At 42.1% G+C, this 22,160-nt stretch overlaps 1 protein-coding gene and 1 long non-coding RNA gene across 2 annotated transcripts; both read left to right on the top strand.

Annotated features, from left to right (window-relative positions):
• The first annotated feature begins 2,763 nt into the window (after positions 1 to 2,763).
• On the top strand, positions 2,764 to 9,256 carry LOC134550067 (uncharacterized). Its single transcript, XR_010080243.1, has 3 exons — positions 2,764 to 4,055; positions 8,548 to 8,651; positions 8,898 to 9,256. It is a non-coding gene; the product is annotated as an uncharacterized LOC134550067 (long non-coding RNA).
• A 9,813-nt stretch (positions 9,257 to 19,069) lies between these two features.
• BTG1 (BTG anti-proliferation factor 1) lies at positions 19,070 to 21,892 on the top strand. The gene is made up of 2 exons (XM_063396347.1): positions 19,070 to 19,469; positions 20,612 to 21,892. Exons 1-2 carry the CDS (start codon positions 19,322 to 19,324, stop codon positions 20,974 to 20,976), a joined length of 513 nt encoding a protein of 170 aa, XP_063252417.1. The 5' UTR covers positions 19,070 to 19,321; the 3' UTR covers positions 20,977 to 21,892.
• Positions 21,893 to 22,160: the final 268 nt, after the last annotated feature.

Raw genomic sequence — 22,160 nt, forward strand, 5'->3', positions numbered from 1 at the left:
TTGTGCAAGATCAGTATAAAAATCTTTATTTAAACAGGAACTTATATTCTAATTCAAAACCAAAAATTAAATCTTCACAAATATGCTTGCAGTTAAATAAACATGTGGACTTCACAAAAAATAAAACCTGCAAAGCAACCTTCAAATTATTACTAAAAAAGTAGCCAACAAATAAATTCCCTTTGGTTTGCAACTTCATTTTGAAATCATTTACAAAGCCATGGTTAAAGTCCTACTAGACAAGCTTTAGAGCTCTGCACTATTAAATACACTTATTATAAACTGGGTTAGTCTGTCCTTCAGGGCAATGCCACAATGGTTAAGGCAGTGCCAAAAAATCACACGCTTGCAGAATATTTACTTGGAAATAAGGAGTATATTGAAAGTCAATGTCAATGGCTTCAAGATCCTGCCTCAACCCAGGGTCTCCAGGTAGTGGGATGCACACCCCTACAGGTTTCCAGAGGCACAACATGAGTAGCATCATGCAGGGGGTGGGAAAGGCTTAACCTCATATGGCTGCACGGTTCAAAAAGTGTTTAATATTTGCTCTTTTTTTCCTTTATTTTTCTGCTTTTTAAATTTAATTTAATTTTTTTTTTTTTAGAGTTTAACTTTGTTTGTGATCAGGCAATCAGATGCATTACAGGAACAGCTCATTTCCTTCAAATGGAATGACATGGCACAGCAGTTCCCAAGCTGTAATATGTTGATTAGGGTTGTGTGTAAGCTGCAATCAGGTGATGGCTGGACTGGTTTGAAAGTATAAAATCAGAGGAGGAATACATTTAAAATGCATGATTAAGAAAGCTGGTATAGCCAGGTGTCTAAGCCTCAAGTGCAGTGTGCACTTGGAAGGATCCAAGAGCTATTGGTAAATGCCAGAGTAGGGAAAAGGAGTCGAGTTTGTGCTTCTCTCCTTGGTTGTACACTGCTGAGCACTGCACATTAGAAATTATAGATCTTTCTACAGAGAGTTAACTTATTCCTTAATCACCATGAGGGCTGTGTTGATGTGTTTGAATCCCAGTTCAAGCATTTGCAGCTGCTCTGACATGTATTCCTTTATGCCCTTGGAAGCCAGCCACCCCTTCCCAAAGAGCAGTCCTTATTTTTTTCTCTTTCCATGCTTTCCCTGTGCTTGGCCTCTGAGGGGAAAATTTCAGTGTAGTTTAAGAAAAATCATTACATTTTTCTTGAAATATTCCTTCTGTCTTAGGAAGTAATCTTTGTGACAACAGCATCCAAGCACTTAGAAAACCTGCTAGTGTTTAGAAGGTTTACCTCTGTGTGTAAGAGCAGATATGCACACATGCATTATGTCAAGATAGTGAACTATGACCTAGAAAAACAAAGGGGCACTTGAAGCTTGTTTTCCTGTTAGCAGCAGTTGTTTTATTTTGTTTTAAACTGAGAAATACAAAACTCTTAAGAACACATATTCTTGAAAGCAAACATTACATCAGCCTTTCTTCTGTAAAAAGTTTTACCACCTTCTCCATGAGACATGTCTGTGCTAGTGCACAGCTGGCTGACATTTGTGCTTATCTATGCTGTTGGCATCTTTGATTATTGGATTAAACTTTGAAAAGGCAGGAAAGAATATTTTTGTATGCCATTTATATAGGTCAGAAATTACTTACTTTATGTACTGGATGTTAGAGAGAGAAAACAATATGGAAATCATTTTGGCAAATACTGCATACTCATTCACTAACTTAAGATCATACAAAATAATAACATGTCATGAAAGTAGTCACATGCTTTACTTCTGAATTAAGTTCCACCATGGATATAGCTTTTACTTTGGTACTGCTTAACTTCAGGTGAAAGAGAATTTAAAAAGGTCCATGTAAATAGAGATAGAACTTGTTGTAAGTTCTTTCATTTTGGGCATGGGCATGTTGGTGTCTGCAAATATACCAGTGACCTGGGCATACATTTATTTGTCGCATGCAGTATCACTCACTCACCCCAAGTCACACTGTGACACACCTCCAAAAGTTCAAATGGGAAATAAGCAAACAAATTTCCAAAGAAATGCTCTTTCACGAAATAAGAGCTGGTATTGTTTTGCACATGAATGTTTGTGTACACATTTTATCTCAGACCATCAAGCCAGAGTTCTGATAACATTGAGGGTAAGAGGAAAGTACAGATGTATTGTTACTGAGAATGCAGCTGAGGAAAGACTTGGACTACAGATGGTTTGGCTGGGAGAACACCTAGACACACTTCTGAAGATCTCATTAACATGACCCAGTTGAGTTGCAATGCATGTAAGGAGTTTGACATTTAGATATGCAGGCAAGCATATACAACCTTACCATGATACAAAACTGGCAGTTCAATCCACAGTGGTGAGGCTTGCTAACACCTACAATTCCCTTTCAGCCATTGATAGCAACTGTCTGTTGTAAGCAGTGAAAACAATGTCTTTCTAAAGCTTCAGTGAATGCAGTATTGTTGTCTGTTTCCTACTATGGGCAACTGCATTATGTGAATGAAGTATAAATTCTTAATTTACTTTGTGCGGTGTATGCAGTTATACAGGTTTTCCTGTGCTTCGTCACAGAGTTGGTTTCTCTGTATCCTATCTGGAGCTGAAGTTGTTACTTTTTGCCCTAATAAGGTGCTTTCAGGTTGTTTGGAAGCAGGAATAGGAAGTAATTTTGCTGGAATAAGAAGCAATTTTATTCATGATGTGTCCTCTCAGCAGAAGTATATGGCAATTATTCAAACTTGCAAATAGTGGTTTTTTTACTTGGATCAGCCAGTGCTCATGTAATTTATGGGCATCAGTTTCTGAATTAATAACATTCTCCTATTACAAGAATGCACTTGTACACCTGTAGTCAGGGACTTAAGGCTGATCTGTTCCTATCGGTGGGACAAGTGTCTGTCCTTGGGTTCTCTGATGATCCAGAATCTGTCTCAGGCTGAAAGTACAGAGGGCATGATGGACTGGGTGATTTGCTCTGGAGATCTGGTCATTCATGGTAGGGGAGCTACACGTACAGCAGTTTTAAAATGTCCTTTCTCTGTGCATTACACAGATTAGTTTTTACATTCTTTCTGGAGCTTCTTCCCAAGAGGATGTGCTCTCTCTCCTAGCCGGAATCAGTGGAACAGATCAGTCCTCCAGCAGAACTGTTTCCATGTGATCCTACAGTGTAGGTGCTGCACAGCACAGTGATGTGCACCCAGGTTTTACAGCCGTGAGAAGATGAACTCAGTTCCCTCAGGACATACATGGTGTAAACACTACTTTCTGCCTTTTGACACTCTCTCAGTATTTACTCACCTCCAGAAGCTCCACCTAGGACTGAAGTCAGAATCACATGGGAGGATGAAGTTATGTGTGATATTGTAGATGAAAATGCATCTGGGAAGGAAAGTAAATACTTCTACATTTGCCCTGTCATATTTCCATAGTGTCTCTTTTCCCTTGCAGCCTGTGCTCAGTACCAGGCTGAGCAGCTCTGGCAACTAAATAAATCTTGAAGATTTTAGGGTTCTCATCTCCCCAGCAAATATCTGACCTTTGGGTTGCCTAAAGATGCCACGGAGGCAACACACCAGTAAGCAACTCCGTCCTCCATCTGCCTCCAGCTCCTCTCTCCCTGTTCGGATACCCCCCATGGCTCAGAAACAATAAACTTTCACTCTTTGTAATGCAAATGGCTTCAAAGGCTACTTTGTTGCCATAAAACAATTTGAACAAGCTTTCGAGCCTTTCAGGGTATTCTTACCCTTCCAGCAGAACTCAGCTCCGGTTTCACAACTGCCTTGTCTTATGCCATTAATGAGGGACAAACGGTCAAGGCAGGGTTGGGAGGGGGTACTGCTGCCTCGTTTAAAAGCATGTCTGCTCTGTGCCTACAGCAGCTGAACATGTAATGACAGCGACAGAGGGCTGACAGCTACTGAGAGCAAGCTCCAGCTGGATTTTCATCGTTTTGAGCAGTGCTGTCCTGCCTTACTTTGGAGATGAGTGGATGTTTTAAGGCTTAAGCAAAAAGCCCTGCCTGATCTTTACTTTTCCTAGACTCAGAGTAAGTGATTTTCTTACTGCTACTTACTGCTGATTCTTTAGTGTGTAAACTCTACTCACAGTAACAATGGGAACAGCTAATAAGAAAGGATCTCAAATTTGGCACCCAGAGACACCAGCTCTTTTTGTGAAAATTGCTCCATGCATTACCACACAACATGGTCTGCTTCTGAGCTCTGCAAACACCTACTCTTTGAGCTGGATCCCAAATTTGTTGAGGGGTTTAAATACCTATTACAGGCTGTAGGCACCTCCTCTCTTCCCTTCCTTCAGCACAGGGTATGCATAGACCTAAATGTATATAAAGGGCTCCGCATGTGGAAAATGGTTGCTTTTTTTTTTTAATTTAATTGAGAAAATTTTGTGTTGAATTTCTGTGTTGGAGCATCCATGCCCTCTTACTGGGCTTCCCATTAACAGTCAATAGCTCGCTGTTCCATGCCATATGCTTTCCTCTCTTGTCCACAGAAAGGGAAACCCTACAGTGGTCAATGCACTACAAATGCCTAAATAAATTAGGCAAATATAAAATAGAACATACATTAAAGAGGCCTCAGGCAGCACTACAATATGTTAATGGAATAACTGCACAGTACAGTGACCATGAAAAACAAGATTAATGAGGTCAGGCAGCAGAGACATACTAAGGAGGTGCAGCAAAATCCAAGAGCCAGCTTTTTCACTAGAAGTGAATTACTTCTTATACAATGCTCCTGCAGAAGAAACTCATATGAGCTATAGGACCCTCACTGCTCTCCTAAGAAGGAGGTTGGACATTTCCATAAGGAGAAGGTTCTTCCCACTTCACACTTTGAGATATTCTGTGACTCAAGAGTTTCTGGCAGAAGATGATAAGCAAACAGCTTGCCAATGTATCGTTGCTTTCCAGTCCATTCAGAGTTCTTCCTCAGAATGTTCTCATCAGTTTGATCCTAATCAATGTTGGAGAGTGAAAAGTGAGAGAAGATAAAGCTCTCTGCTTTTTAAAATCCTTGTTGTGAGAGAGGATCTGTATGTAGGTACATGAGTGACAGCTGCTACCTGACTTCCCCTGATAGGAGGTGAGAATTTGATGCCTTTTTTAGTCCAATCATCCAAAATGTGTTCAGCCAATATTGTCAATGTTTCTTTTTTTTTTTTCTTTTGTCATTATTTACTTAAACAACATGCCTGAGAAAAATAGAGGTCTTTAAATATACTGTGTCAATTATTTCAATATCTTTCTTGATCATGAAATCAACTTCTTCATATATTTTAAGCAGATTTAGGTATTTTCACAGGTTTCAGGGGATAGGATTTGTTAGACATTTTTCTGAGTATGTTTTCATGTTGTGTGGATTTTTTCCTCTTCTGGGTCAGAACAGATATTACGGAGTTCTTTATTTGGTACTACATGAATGTGTGCCAGTATAAAAGTAACATGCATGTGTTTTATTCATCAGTAAAATATTGTTCTAGTTTACTATTGTCTATTTTTATTTAGTCCTTAAATCTTGGGATCAGGATGATGATCTTTCCTTTTGAATACACTAATGATTTTAAGACTAAATTCCATTTTCTCTGAAGTCCCACATTTGGCAGCCAATACTTTGACCATACAAGAAACCCTGCATATTGCTGGTCTTTACATGACCTCTCACACATCCTCCAAACATCTCTGAAATCCGCAGACAATAATCCCAAATTCCATCTAAATCAATCCATTATTTGTGCTTCTGTTTTCCCCCCAGGCTCCTCATGCAGGCAATGCAAGTAAAATGTATGCCATTGATCTCTTCAGACTACAGAAGGCCATTTAGAAAATATAAGTACTCCTTTGCACCTCAAGTGCCTAAATCCAATGGCGAATTTTAAATCGAGGACTAAAGAAAGGCAGTCAGGAATTCATCAATAATTTTGTCATCTCCTGGGCAAACTAACTTTCTTCAGAAAAGGAATCTCATAACAAAAAGGCTACTTGAATTGTTTATATGCCATAAATTTTTTTGGCAGTTACATTATCAGTAGCAATAGTATCTGACTCTTGCTAGCTCTTTGCTTTAGCTTAGGGCCTTAATTGAATTAAAGGGTATGAACATGGAAGAAGTTTCAAGGCTCCCCTGTGTGTAACTTCATGCTAAAATAGTGAACAAGTAAAGGAATAAGGTCTTTTTATTCTTGTTTCCCAATTCCCAGTTGCATTTATTTGGAAAAGATAAGGCAACTTTGTTATCCTCTGGATGAAAAAATTGCAGTTGATTTTGACATACTAGCAAAGCAGGTCATTGCCTAGGGAAAAATGCATGAAGAATTGAATCTTCCATAACTATATTGGGGATTTCTGAGGGAGAGCAAAGGGACTCCTGTTTATTAAGGCAGCAACGCCTTAAGTTCAGCTCTGGACAGACAAGCAATTAGAATGGCTTGTTCAGGATCACAGGATCAATTTCTGTCCCCTGAAATGTATAAGACAGATAAAAGAGGGCCCTGTATAAGAGGAGCTGGGATTATCAAAAGAGGATACCTTATGCATCATTACTGTAGTAATGCATAAGATGAAATGCTTGAGTGTGAGCTTTTGCTTAAAGCTTTTGATGATACTTTATACAAAAATATAGGGGTTTTTTTGGTTGGATTTTTTTGTGTGTTTTTTTTGTGGGTTTTAATTTTTGTTTTTGATTTTTTTCTCGTTAAAAATACAAGGTGGAACACTTACAGGCATCTGAAGCATTAAAGAAATGACCTCCTAATCATGTTGACTGCTCCACCCCAAGTCAATTTACAGAATTAAAGGAAGTCATCCTTGGAGAAGGGATTACATTTGTTGCGATCGTCTCTTACAGACAGTGACCCAGTATATTTAAAGCATGCTCTAAAAAACAGTTTGAAAAAACAGGTCATAAAGTTCATGTTTGTGCTGTCATCTGGCCAACTGTTGTGCCTCAGCTGGGAGATACAGAGCTGTGACTTTAATCTGTGCAGGGTAGCCCTAATCATGGATATATTTAGACAGCCACATTATCAGCTGCAAGGGGGACCTGATTGCTGCTGAGAGCTCAGATCCTCGGTTGCGCCAGTGCCCTGGCAGGTGTAGCTGCCACAAACAGGCAGCAGAAATATTCTCAGTGGCCGACTTCCCTCTGTCCTGGCAGCCGTGGGGCTGTCCCGAGCTCTCCCCACACTGGGCCCCGCTGCAGCGATGCCTTTGTCTGCGGTCACACGGCAGCAGCGCCGTGCGCGCCCAGCACCACGCGCAGTGTGCTCCAAGGGATCAGAACACAGGGGGTCACATACTGCCCACCGCACAGGCACCAGAAACTGCAGCTTGGGGGTTTGGGCCCTCAGCAACAGAAATTTTGCTCTGCAGATTTTATTCTCTTGTGTCACAGCACACAGGCCCAGTAACTCTGTGGACAGGCACGAGCTGTAATTTAGGGTGAGGAGATGCACAACAGACTAAAGGAGTGTCAGTTACCCAGTGGTTAAGCAGACATCATACAGGAACAAAAACACTCTCCTGGCGTGGTTTTCCTCTGTACATGTCTGTGCATGACATTTGCATTATCTAAACCCTCTGCAGAGCTCCCAGAGGGAGTAAAGGGCCTTGGTTATCAGCTCAATGTCCCCTCATCTCTGCAGGGGAGACAGAGCCAGGGCCAAGCAGAAGGTGCATGGGAGAGCATGCATGAATCTGAAAGGAGGCTGACTTTTCTTTTCTTGTCTTTTTGGAAAAGGCTTTTCTTAGTGGACATGAAAATAATTACCCACCTTTTATGAGCTGTGGGATGTGCAAATGCTATACCTAAATAAATTTGAAATGCTTCACTATCTGTAGTTATACATTGTCCTCGCTTTCTGTCCTGGCAGGATAATAACTATTTTCATATCAGGGAACATACTTGATTCTCTTGAAAGCAATACTTGTGTTATGAAATGATAAGCAGGAATGTATTTAGTCCTCTTAAGGAGTGGGACTACTTGTGTTAATAAAATTGTCCCAATTTAGCAGAACAACTTCAAATTCTGATAACAGAAAACATGTTCAAATTTCTTTAGCCTTTAATACTCTGTTTGCATCTAAATTGCAAATGAACTGTTGAAGAAAGTGTTTGTTGAAGTGTTTTATGAGTGCTATAATATGGTAAGCTGGATTAAAAACCAAAGGTTGTTAAAAATTAAAATTTCTTGGACTTTTTAACAAAATGTATCATTAAAAACTTTATTCTGTCTGCTGAAATATATAAGAAAAATTTTGAAAAATGGATCTTAGATGTTTTAGTATTAGTAGAGGGGTTCAAATAATTCTAATCAGCATTGGGATGATACTCATTGCTGTTTGTGTTACTTGATTTCCAAGGTAAAACAGAAGCCACCCTAGAAGTAAAAATAATTGCTTTTTCAGTAATGTATGTGTCTAAGTACCTTTGAAGTGACCCTTCAGTATTCCAATAAATCTGATAGCCTTTAGACCCATTCGTCATGTGCAAAGGGTAACAAATGTTCTCAATTCACAGGTCTTGGAGCTATCTGTTAAAGGACCACTGCGAAGATACAGTTCCAGACAAGCATCCTCTGGACTTTGTCTATCCACAGCTCCTGATCTCATACTCTGCTACTGGTAAGAAGGAACTCATCTATTTCCCAGAATTTGAATGTTTTGTCAGTTTAAATTGATAAAACAAACAAACCTCACAAAATGCCCACAAACAAACAAACCCAACAAAAACCCCAAACAACCAAACAAGCAAGCATGAAAGTCAGTCAACAGGTTAAAAGCCACCAAGTGAAAAAAAGAAAATAGGCTTGGTAAATTTTAAAGGCAAGATTCCTAACTCATTCAACACAGTGAAAAATCTCTCTACAGAATTTCATGGCAAAACACCTCTGACATCAGAAGAAAACGTTGGATTTGGGATGGATATGCACAGTGAACAGCTGATATTCGTGCACAACAATATGTTGACCTTATGCTTCCAGACAAGCAAAAGATGGATAAATAGGTTGGTCAGCTGCTTTTCAAGGAGCTAGTGTGACTGATACATAATCAATGAAGAAGTTAATAACAATAACTATAAAAATACTTGGAGAGAACTCATGACAGTTATAAAAGAAAAATACACCATTGCTTTTGTTTCATTTGCTTCAGAAATGAGTGCACATGAAATTCTCTTCCACTCTCCATTAAACAACTGTTTGGTCTCCAATCTTTGGAGTTAATGAGCAACATTACTGCATTTTTATGTGACCATCCATAACTTTATTTACCACAGGTAATCTTTTATTTATCTGTCTTCACAGAGAAGGGTGTTAACCTTCATCAGGAGCAGTAAAACTGACATTGCCTTTGTTCTAAAACCTCCACTGATAAAATTGGCATTTCTGTGGTCATTATAACTGCTTTATGGCTGGAGTGGGGAATCTAAAGCACATTTCTGGTATTTACAAACACAGGGTCAAAAAGATTTGAGATCATTAGATCAATAATGAAGAGAGATCCACCATTATCTAATGCACTCCAACCTGGCAAAAGGTAAAATTTTCACCTGTACCCAAAGAAAGTGGGATTCTTCATATCATCAAACCTTCTCAACATACTGAACCCTCATCGGTGCTGTGTTAGGCTGTAACTACTGTTCTCTTCAAATCTTGAGCAAATGGAATTCATCCTTGTGCTTTTTGGCCATTGGGTGAAATGTTGAGTCTAAATCAAGAAAGTAGTGAAACATGGCTCAGTTCATCCTTCTAAGGCTGTTTTGTGTTGAAATCACCGCATTAGTCTAGCAATTTAAAACATGTACATGAAAATTTCAGGTTTTAATCACTATTTCTTCCAGTACATTCAACTACCTTAAGAATGAAAAATATGACCAGTCTTCAGGAAATGTCAGCTATTACTAGGCTTTCTTTATAGAAACTACTGAATCTACTTTTGATGCAAAGTAGGAAAGTGCATAACTGATGGACAGGTAATTTTCTATAGGAGTAGCAACTAAAGTAGTTTTCTTATGATCACTCCAGGACATCCCTAATAATTATCTTTCTACTGTGATATCAATATAGAAAATCCAGGGGTATGCACCCACATTTGGTGGTAGATTTGAACAGATCTGAAAATTTCAGCAAGAGAGGGAAAATTGGGAAATTTTGTTGTTATTGTTGTTTTGGTTTGGTTTTTGAGATCTTATGTGAAACAGAAGTGTTTGGGTGGTGGCATCACCAGCTCTGGCACGGCTCTACTGAAACCATGTTCCCTGATAGATGAGACTAAGCTCTGAGTTGGTGGGAGGAGATGACTCTGCAGGAAATATCTTACAGCTCCAGGGTAACCAAACTGAGTGGAAACAATGAAGACATGTCTACATGGAGGAAAGGAATGTGTGGCACACTTTCCTTGTCTTGGCCTTGCACATGTTGGTTTCTTGGTATGAAATAGCAGCGTTCTGGGGCCTGAGCTGGCTGCAGTGGCATCAGATAGGGCTGAGACAGCTGGTGGGACTCCACCTGCTTCTGGCAGAACACAGCCCCATATTCTTGCTCCATAACGTAGATGCATATGACTCTAGGTCTCCCTTTTCCTCTGTTATCTCAAATGAATTTCTATTTGTTCCCTCTCCACTGACTACTGGCTGAGTTGTGGGGCATAAAAGCCCAAAGGGAGGAAAGTGTAACTGCAAAGACTTTTTATGAAGTTCCTCAAGGGATGCATTATGCAACTGCTATGTCTCTTACATAATTTTTTATAAGCAGGCTTTCATAAAGCAGGGAATTTTTAAAAAATCATGTTTCAAAAAAACCTCCAGAGAGTCCTTTTCAATAATTTAAAAAGTGATTAAGATGTGAAAAAGAAAAGAAAAGTTCTGAAACAGTAGGTTCATCCTTTGCAAGCTTGGGATCATGTATTAATGCACTGCATAGTAGTGAAGAAAATGGCTTTCTATCTTTGCCTGTATGTTACATCCTGCTGGAACACTCTGTTCCCTGCTCCCAGGAACACTTAATGCAGCTCGAAGCATGTGTACCCAGCTCCACAGAAGAATTGAGTGGCTCCTCCCACACAGCCAGGCACATCTCCTTGCTATTGTAAGAGGGGTATCAAGCAGCTTTTGTTCCTCTGGCTCTCAAAATACACCAGAGACAAACATGGAGGAAATATGGTCACTGAAGGGGCTGTTGGAAGCAGAAAATGAAAAGACATAGATCAAAAGGATAGGATTTTTTAGATTCACAGTTGCTATGTATCTCTATATTTTTCTTTTTTTTTTTTTTTAATTAAAAATCTGTGATTTTCTTGTTTTTATCACATGCCTGTTTAAGACATCTGGTTAATCTAAGTCAGAACTGATGGCCTAATTTTATAGAGGTGTATGTTTCTGCTGTCAAGATTTTTGTTTCTATTTTAGTTAGTCTTTTCTGAATTCCTTTTAAAAATGGAGGAAAAAAAAAATTTTCTTTTTTTTGTGAAATAACTGTAGATTACTGCCTCTGCTTGTATTCAGGCCCCTCTCCCTGCTTTCCTAGTGTTATCAAGCATGCTCATAAAAGATCCTTATATAAATGATCAGATAGCTCTTGTTTCCTGTAAAATAGTACAACTAAAAAACAATAACTTTTTTCCTTTTATTTTTGGTTGCTTGGTTTTGGTTGGTCGAGTTTTTGTTTGTTTATTTGTTTGTATTTGTTAGGAATAGGTAATTTATAGGCAGTATAGGACCAAGCAAGTTCCTCAGTTTATGGCACATGTCTAAGAATGAAGCAAAACCAGTAGGAGCTCTGATATTCAAAGTCTTGGGCTGTGGGCCCTCAAATCACAACCGTGTTCATCTGCAGTTATATGGGTAATCTCATCATTGTCAGGGACATTACTCACATGACTGAATTCAGGAAAGTAAGTTATTGAGTGTTCAGATTTCCTCATCACATCTGGGGGAAGAATTCAAATCACATGAGGGGTGGCCAAACAGTTTAATATTTGGCATGTGACACGCACTAGAATCCCGTTAAAGGGATGAGTGAGTACACCTTCACGGGAGCATGATTGAAGTGTTCACACATAAATGCAGTTGAACAGCACTGTACGTAAAGCTACACGATCAAGTAAGAACTGTGTAGCTGGGATTTTAATTTTTTTGCCACCTGATAATATCTGTCAGTGCTCCAAGAAAGGTAATAACACAGACGCTCTATGTGATGTTCCTTCACCCTGCCAAATCTGTCCTAGAGAACTAATTATATTAATTTTGTCCTGAGAATTCTGTCTGAGACTGATTAAAATGCCTGAGTTAATACCACTGCAAGGAGAAAAAAAGCTGTAACAGGAGCAGTGCCATGACTACAAATGACAGTGGTAAAGAGAGTAAGTTGTGGCAAATGTTGGCTAGAAAAAAGTGAGGGGAAAAAGATAAGTGCCTGTTCTTGCAGCAAAGTATTCACTGCATTGATATGCAGGCTTTAGATAGAAGACCACAATAAAAGTACAAAAAAACCAGCTAAAATGAAATAATTTGACCTCCAAAGCCAGACCCTGTGCAAAATGAAACACATGCAGAGACACCTGACTTACAAGCCAAAAAAACCACAAGTCCAGCTTTGATGGAGAGATGTTGGGAGTGTAGTGAGGTAGGTGATTATGTCTAGCTAAATATTGCAATCACTGTTTTACAGTTTTAGTAAGTGCATAGTAGGCAATATCCTTTGTAGTCTGTGCAAACTTGGCCTAAAATCTCCAGTGTTACCATTACATCTCCATATTTTGCTGTTTTGATGCATTTTTGAGATAGGCAGATTTGGTGAAGATTTGGTTGCTACTACTTAATAACTGCTTCAAAGGAGCCATCTATTTAAAAGTGTATTTGATTTCCAAATCACGAATCTTAATAAAGCTGCTTAAGAAATATTTATGAGAGTGTTGGAAAATAAATGAAAGGGGTTTTCTCAGATGTTTATTAAAAGATTTTAAAAATATGTCTAGATTTTTAACTACATCATAAATCAAAGTACATAAGATGCAAAAACTAAGGAAAAAATACTTGCAAGATCAACATAATGGTTTGTTAAAAACTTTAAGTATTTTAATGGAATTTGCACTTAAAATCTGCAGACAGTCACAGTTTTAATTCTAAAAGTCAGGAAATACTGTTATAAAAGTATCATAAAAAATTCCTGGTTTTCCTTTGCCTGACCATATGGTGACTCAGACCCCCATGCTGACCAACGCAGGCTGCTCTGGCAGTCACTAGGCAGTGCAAGAGACCATAGTGCAGCCACTACAGACAAGGGTGTTTGAAATTATTTCGGGTCTTCCTAAAATTATACCTAAAATTATATTTTTTCTGGCAGACCAGAAATATGGTCCCTCCCATCCCAGCTTTACTATGAAAAACTACAAGAAAGGTAAAAATTTTTAGAATTTGAGATGACATCATCTGATTGCAGAGCACAACAACAAATGGTTGAATCATTCTTTTCACTTACTAGCTACTTTCACTTTAATATTATCATTAGCAACTTCCATTCAGGATTGCAATGACTGACTGCTTATCTCATCTAGATTATTCTATCCTGTTTAATTCGTAACTTCATAAAAATGAAAACCTGAATGTGTAATAATGGTTATGTATGGCTGTTTTGAGGAGTTATATTGACAAGCTTTTAAATGATCTGATTTCTACTGTCTTCTTTAATTTTTGTTTTTACTGGATCCAAACTATGATTGCTTTATTAAAAACAAGTGTTGCATGAGCTGCCACACTGCTACTATTCCATTCAGAAAAAAAAATCATCTTTATAAGCAAACCAGAATACTATGTTATGAATTTGCTTTTTATCTGCTACATGTGCATGCTGTCACATATTGTTTGCTGAAGTCAAAGGAATAGCATAGGAAAAGTCTTCTGTTGAATCTGCCCTGGCCAGGCCTGAGGCTCATGCCACAAGGAATATCTTCTCAGTGAGTGGCCCCTTTGAAATCAAGCTTATCCCCACAGAGCAAACCTTTTTCTGTGTGGAGTAAATGCAGCAAAGTTTGGTCATTTTAGGATGCCATGAGATGGATTTCCTAAAATGAGCATGTCATAGTTACGACCAATGCCTACAGCCTGCCCTTGTCCCTCTGAGCTTTTCTATCCCCTCTTGAGCTTCCTGCAGTGGCAGAAATGTTTCTTAAACAACTGCTGGACTGTAGAATGGGACTCTGGCTTACGGGACTAGTCCCACTTGCTTAAACAGGACTCTACTGATGTGAGAAGTTGTTTGAGGAACTCATTGCCTGATAGACCAATTTAGAAATGCAGACTGCAAGCGTGTGGATTTGCGTGCAAGTATGAGCATGTTGTAGAGAGAGGGAAGTTCCCAGTGTGGTCACAAATCAGACTTTTGCCCTTTCTCTAACTCCTACCAGCCTATCTTATCCTTTCAGATGCGAGACTTCTCTACTTTGGAAGAATTTGTGACTGACTTCTTCACCCCCACACTTTCAGGATGAAACAGTCACTGCTCCAACGCTGCAGTTATGTGCAGTGCTGCAATGCTGAGCTTACATTTGGAGCTGAAAAGCCTTTACCCTCTCCCCATTGCAGAGTGCTGCTTTGCCAGTGGGCTGGTTCCATACCACATTTCTGAGCCCAGGTCTGAGCCTGAGCTCAAGTCCAAACATTTCTAGTGGCAACACAATCGAATGACAGTCCGCTCTCAAGGCTCCAGGGAAAAAAAGCCTTATGGCCCTTGGAAGGCAGGTAAGGGCACTTGCCTGCAGTGAGAGGGGCTGGCTACTGCTGTCTCTGTCTACAAGCAAGCCGTGGAGCCAAAGGTTTTCCAGGGAGGACTCCCATATCATCACTGGAGCTTGAGGAGTGTCTGCTTGAAAACTTTACACAAAAAGGTGGGAACTCATAACCAGGCCATGGGTCCCCTGAGGAGCAGCATGGCATGCAGGGCTGGCCATGGACTCTGGGTTACATCTGCCTCCTGGAGCACCAACTTAATGTCACTACAGCTGCCACCGCACATTCAAAGACTGAAAAGGGCTAAAACATTGAAAAATGTTTTAAGCATCCCATGGAAAGCTTTCTTCCGCATAAAGAAAAAATAAGAGGCAACCTCTTCCTACATATTTTCAAATACTTGGTAAATGATGAAAATACTGTGGCATTTTAACACTATCAATCTATACTAAAACTAAACTCAACACAGAGTGGATTGTTGTTGTATTTTACGTATCGCACGCAACCAGTACTCTTCAGTGTACAGGTGAGAGAAAGCTTATGCCAGTCTAAGGCATATATACTGCTTTTTGGAAACAAATACCAATTATTTCTCAACTGTTATTTCTTTATTAGGTCAATGCCAAACAATGCAAAAAAAATATCTAGAATTGACAGTGAAACAGGAAAAGACTTAACACTTTTCTACACTGAAAGGCTTTAATAAGATACCACATAAAAAGACTATAATGCTTTCACACTTTCTTGTATATCCTTATTCTGTCAGGAATAAGTTCTCAAACAGGAAAAAAAAAGTCCATGCTGAATATGTAGTGTATTTATTTTCATAAGCAAATATATACTAATTCAGACCCTAAGACTAGAGCAATTTTTTTAAGTCAAGTAACTCTAGTTCTTCACCTTTGAACTCTTGAATCTTTCGACTTACCACAGAGAACACTCAGTACCTTCCTTCAGAAAAAGCTGTGAAAATAGCATGTTGCAATAGTTGCAGGGTGTGTATGTGTGTGTGTGGCACAGATAAAAGTGTATTTCTATTGCTTATTTAAATCCATTATGACAGAATTCACAAAGTGCTAGGCTCTCTCCAAACCAATGTCAAGAAACAGATCCTGCCAAAACAACATGAAATAAATGTTGTAAAGGTTGCACTGTATTCCTTAAAAGTTAGGAAATATCAGAAGCTGGGATGCCAGTATAACCTTATTTCAACTCTACTGTGCATATCCATTATGATCCAGACTTTAATTACATGACCACATAGTCTTTTTCTTTATTTTTTCTCCCTAAGGGCTCTGCTTCATCTTTACTATCAGATGGGCTGAATAAGGCCGTTCTTAAATGTTTACATTTATCTTTTTCAGCATCCTGCCATTAATTTATCGGTGAGCATCTTGCACTATTAAGCAGGCAAACTGCCTCCTCTGTGTCTGGAGCTGCAGGGACAGGAGTAGACAGCTGGGAACTGGCCAGAGAAGAAAGAACCACTTTGTATATCCCAAATGTGGAAGTACTGAAGAAGTCCAGAGTGGCGTGGTAGATCAGTGAAACATGCCGGCAACTGGCAGGAAGCTAAGCTACAAACCAGCAACAGGCCATGGCGTGGCGAGTTTGTGTGATGCTCTCCATTACAGTCCAACCAAGAAAACTTGACTTTGCTTGATGCCGTGAACTGCATGCCACAGTCTTCCTCATCAATTAAGAGCCTGCAGACTTTAAAGATGAGGATCTTTGGGAGAATTTCACAGGCCAGAAATGGCAGCAGCTCCTTTGCGATCCTGCCATAGCACTGAGATGGAAATGGACTTGCCTGGACTGGGAAAACTGCATCAGCAGCTCCAGTTACTTTATTCACACCCATGGATAGGGATGAGATCCTCCTGGCAGGCATCTCAAGTCTTGGCCTTGAGAGTTACATTTGAACAGCTTGGTGGCTGCAAGCAGTGAACACCAAGGTAGTTCATTCCTCATCAGTGGACTGGATCTGTATGCACAGCATTTTACCCTTTCCACAGAGAAGACTTTTATATGTGCTGTTACTATCTGGAATCAATAGGAACTATGAAAACTTGACTGATGAGAGTCCTGAATTTATTGACTTTTCAAGAGATTTGAGAGGAACTCCTTGATGGACCAGAAAGCTTCTTTTTTTCCAAGGAAAAAAAAAGATAAAAAAGTACCCTTTAAATTTCTCCCCCTCTCACTGAGTGTGACATGAAGCACATGTTGCCACATTATGTTCTTAAAAGCACTACTCAAGGGGGATGATTCAAATTTGAACAGCCTTGCCGTCCATGGCAGTTATGGCTGGGGACAGCTTTTTAAACTTCATGTTTCAAGTAGTCTATAGTATATATAAACACTTATATAGTAGGGTGCTACTACATAAGACCACCTTCCTACTTAAGAGTTCCTAAAACTCCTTCTGAGCATTTGATTCTGGATGGAATTGGGTAGGAGAGATGAGAAAGTGGCCCAGATAAAAAGCTCGGGTCCAGGCAAAGGTGGCAAACATTATTTTTATTTTTTTAAGTATTTCCAGTAATTATTTTAGTGCAATTGCGATGCTCAAACATCGCTTTTGCACAAGGTAAGTGACAGTTTCCAGTAGGATGGTGGACCGTGCTGTGAAGGGGGAGAGAAGCATCTGCTGCTTCAAGGTTTGAAAGAGCACAGCACTTCCCAACCTATGAACAGAGCAGGAATGGCAGCTCTAGATATACCTCCCATATGCCACAGAAGCACTGAGAAGAAAGGATGGCTGGCACCTGAGGAACAGCAAGAGCACGGGCCAGGTTGGCAGCTCTTCCCTCCTCACAGATCGGAGGGTTAGCTCATGATTGTTAATGTAATACTCAGAAGTTAGTAGGGGGAAAATGGGTAAGACTATTCTCTAAAACCCACACCAACATTTTTAGTTGCAGTAAAGCTGTGAGTTTGAGTTCTCAGGGTTATCTTTTGAAGGTGTTTTGCAGATTTCCCTTGTGTATAGAGTCAAAGAGAGTCCCTTGAGGCTGGCAGCCTAAGATAGAATAGATCCCGTGTGCAGAGAAAAGACCAAAAGCACTACACAGTTACAACTCTCACACCAGATAAGCAAAAAACCCTGTTTACTTTCATCTTTTACTCAAATTATTTCACATACGTATTTTTATATACTAGTGAATTATTTTCACTGAAAAACCTTGTGTTATGTGTGCCTTTGTTGAGCTTATTTCTGCTCGTTGACTGAAAGAACTGTAAATGCAAATACCAGGCATCAGGCTGTATTTCACTTGAAGCTCTTCAAGGGGGCAGGGCACAAACCCTTGGGAAAGAATGGGGTTTCTATCAAAGAAACTACACTTTCGTGTTTTTTAACAGCACCAAAATAAACTAACCAAACAAAAATCTGCCGTTTCTTTCCTCTCCCCTTTTTTTCAGCAAAAAGGGAGACAGAACACTGGAAGGCCTGAGACTGACACTCCTCTGGGCAGCCACTAGCAGATACATCACTGCCCCCAGGGGTTTTTGACAGGACAGCTGGGACAACAGCACAGTGCGGCGGGGAACGCGCAGGGCAGAGCCACGGCCGAGGCCTGGCTGGGGGCCTGTGGGAAGGCCTCGCCGTGCCCCGGCACAGGGGCCCGGGGCCGCCGGCTGCCCGGGAAAGGCTGAGCTCTGCGCGGAGATCCCCGGCTGGAGACGCGGTGTGGACGCGGTCTGAAGGCCACGGTTCACAAACGTGAGGAAGCATCACGCTCGGGCTCCCGGACCGCCGGGCACCGCGTGGTGCCCCCGGAGCACCAGAGAAAGATGCGTTCCGAGAAATGGCAAGGGGGCACAGACACATCACCTCCGCTGCCTGCGGGCACGGGCAATCACGGCTCCGGGCGCTGCCGTCCGGCCGCGGCCGCCCTTGCGTGGGGCGCTGCCGGCGCTCGGCCGTGCCCCCCCCCGCACCCCCCGCCGCTGACGTGGCTCCGCGCTCCCCGGAGACAGCGCGCGGCCGCGCGCGCCGCACCCTGCCCGCGCCGACGCGCACGGAGACGCTCCGCGCTGGCGCGCGCCGCAGCCCCTGCGTACACGGCTCCCCGCAGCTCGGGCGCGCGCCCCGGCACGCGCGGACCCTCGCGCGAGCGCGCGGCCCCTTACACCGACCCCCCTGCGCGCGCCCCCGGCTCTATTTGTTTACAGCCGATTACGTCACCCACCCCGTCTGGCCCCGCCCCTCCACTGACGTCACTATGGTGCGATCGTCGGATTGGCGGTCGCGCGCCCCCGGCGCCGTGACGCTACTTCCGGCCGGCGACGGCTATAAGAAGCGGCGGAGGGCGGGTAGCTCCCTTCGCCCCTCGCCCCAGGAAATGCGGGGAGCGCTGCCGCGGCCGCCGCTGCTGCCGCCGCCCCCCTGCCGTAGGAAGAGGAGGCGGAGGCTGCCGCCCCCGGGATGTGATCTGGGCTCCGCCGCCCGCTCCGCGCCCAGTTAGAGCCGTGCCGCCCCCGTCCCGTCCGCGCCGCTCGCCTCGCGCCCCGTCCCGCCCCAGCGCCGGCCGCCCCGGAGAGCTGGCTGCCGCCCGCCGCCGCCTCCATGCATCCCGCCCTGTACACCCGGGCCAGCATGATACGTGAGATCGCCGCGGCCGTGGGCTTCATCTCCAAGTTCCTGCGGACCAAGGGCCTGATGAACGAGCGGCAGCTGCAGACCTTCAGCCAATGCCTGCAGGAGCTGCTGGCAGGTGAGGGCGGCGTGGGCGCGGCGGGAGCCGCTCCCCCCCGTCCGCCGCGGGCCGCCTGTCCGGGCAGGGCTGGCGGCGGTGCGGGCGGCACCGCGCTCCGCGGACGCCCGGAGAGGGGGAACGGGAAGGATCGGCCCCTCCGAGGGACTGGAGCCCCTCCGCGGCCGTGGCTCTCCCCTTGCGGGGATCCTCCGTGCCGAGCCGGCCCCGGCGGTGTGGGAGGCATAAGCGGGCTGTAAACAAAAGGGAGGGAGTCGGGTGTCGCGCAGGCAGCTCCCCCCTCCCCGGTCCTTGTCTCCGTAGACAAAGCTTTCAATCAGCCCGGGCATGAGCTCCACGCCAGGGGCTCAAACCGCCTGGTTTCCAGAAAGAAAAATGCTCTAAAGTTGGGGTTTTTTGTCAAGTAAAATTCATCGGTGGACGATGAATCTCGGTTCCCCTTTCTTCTGGAAGCGTCTCTTAGCCGCCCCACCGCCCCGATTAGGAGCAAATACCGACGGTTCTTTCGCTGCCCCGTGGGTTTTGTAATCCCAAGCCTGCGTCCCAGTGGGCTCGATAGTGGCCACAAATACCCTGAGATCGAGGGTTTTGGGGTGGGATGAAACTCATGAGGTAAGTGAAGTCCTTGGTTTCTTGCCATGGAAAACAGGCTGGGGAGAACAGTGGTGAAATACAGCTTGAGTCAGTCGGTAAATGCTGCCCAGCTTCCTCCCTACTTAGTTATGGGTATTCTTAGCATGTGAGAAGCTAAGCATGGGTGTGATCTCAAAAGGATCTGGAAAGGGTCTTTTTTTTCTATCTGGTTTATGATGTTTTGAAGCTCTCGAGTTTTTCTGTTATGTATGTAATTGTTTCTGTATTTTTATATTTGTTTTTCTGAAAGTTGCTTTTCACTCCTTTCTGGTGGTGGATGTTGTTCTCTATACAGTAGCACAAAGCAGTAACTTTGTACCAGTGCTTCCCGTGGCACTTTAGTAAATCATCAGCAGAAATAAAGCCTATAATGATTTTTCAAGTAATTTGACACTAAAATAATAAGCTTTTTAAGATCTTGAGGTGTGAAATTTGCAAGAGGCCAGTAACTGTCGCGTGTATCTTTCAACACAGAATTAAGGAGGATAATGTTTGTTTTTATTTTCTAGAACATTATAAACACCACTGGTTCCCAGAAAAGCCATGCAAGGGATCAGGTTACCGATGTATCCGGATCAACCATAAAATGGATCCTCTCATTGGACAGGCAGCACAGCGGATTGGATTGAGCAGTCACGAACTGTTTCAGCTTCTTCCGAGCGAACTCACTCTCTGGGTTGACCCCTACGAAGTGTCCTATCGCATTGGAGAGGATGGCTCGATCTGTGTGCTGTATGAAGCTGCACCAGCAGGAGGTAGCCAAAGTAACACCAACATGCAAATGGTAGACAGCAGGATAAGCTGTAAGGAGGAACTTCTCTTGGGCAGAACTAGCCCTTCCAAAAGCTACAATATGATGACTGTATCAGGTTAAGATATAGTCTGTGGATGGATCACCTTAAAATGGATGGATAAATTTGGTTTTTACTTTGGGTGGGCACCTCTGGGGATGGATTATGGAATTTAAACCATGTCACAGCTGTGAAGATCTGGCACACGTTAGAGTGGTATACTTTAAAGTGACAGTGCCATAGTTTGGACAGTACCTTTCAGTGATTTAATAGCCTGTGAGTCAAAATGATTGCAGCTTGCTAGGAAGTAAGAAGACCTAGGAAGTGTCAGTTTCTCCAAGACACCTGACTTAATTTCTACACCAATTTTCAACCCCGATCTGTATTTATAAAGTGATTCTCTGCAGTAGGTCTTGCAGAGCAAATTTGCACTATTACATTTATTAATTGTTAGCATTTTTGGCAGCTCAGTAACAAGACTTACGAACACCATAGTACTGGAAATTTTAATTTTCAGACTTTTACCTAGCACTTACAAACGTGTATAAATGTACATAAGATAAAATAGTAAGAATAACCTGGGGAAATGGTCAGATCTTTACATTGGCCTCAAAAGTAGCAAGTGATCAGAATCTGCCATGGCAACAGGCTTTAAAAAGACCATATAAAGACACTGTCTGAACTGTGGTGTTAGCACCAGCCAGCTATCTGTACATTTGCTAGCTTGTAGTTTTCTAAGACTGAGTAAACTTCTTATTTTTAGAAAGTGGAGGTCTGGTTTGTAATTTCCTTGTTCTTAATTGGGTAAAAGTCTTTTCCACAAACCACCATCTATTTTGTGAACTTTGTTAGTCATCTTTTATTTGGTAAATTATGAACTGGTGTAAATTTGTACAGTTCATGTATATTGATTGTGGCAAAGTTGTACAGATTTCTATATTTTGGATGAGAAATTTTTCTTCTCTCTATAATAAATTGTTTCCTATCTTGGCATTTTAATTAATCTCTTGTCGTGATTACATAGGACCAGTTAAATTATTTTTGTCTCACAGTGGAAATGAAATAGGTACTATAAAGGCTTAAGAACATCAGTGGCACCCTGATGCTAGGGAACACTTGGTACAGACCTGGATTAATGAAGACCTCACATATAAATGCTTGGGAAGTTTAGGGGAACATGATCTATATGTCACTTTAAACCTTGTAAAACCAATCAATGTGGAAATAACTCCAGGGCCAGTAATTCCAGGATATGAGGAAAAGGTAC

This window comes from Prinia subflava, chromosome 4 (assembly GCF_021018805.1).
Source record: "Prinia subflava isolate CZ2003 ecotype Zambia chromosome 4, Cam_Psub_1.2, whole genome shotgun sequence".
Taxonomy (NCBI): domain Eukaryota; kingdom Metazoa; phylum Chordata; class Aves; order Passeriformes; family Cisticolidae; genus Prinia; species Prinia subflava.

Excerpts from the sequence above, each read along its gene's own strand:
- BTG1 (XM_063396347.1), top strand. The coding sequence starts at position 19,322 with ATGCATCCCGCCCTGTACACCCGGGCCAGCATGATACGTGAGATCGCC. Across the intron at positions 19,470-20,611 it reads CCTGCAGGAGCTGCTGGCAG|AACATTATAAACACCACTGG; the intron begins GTGAGGGCGGCG and ends TTTATTTTCTAG.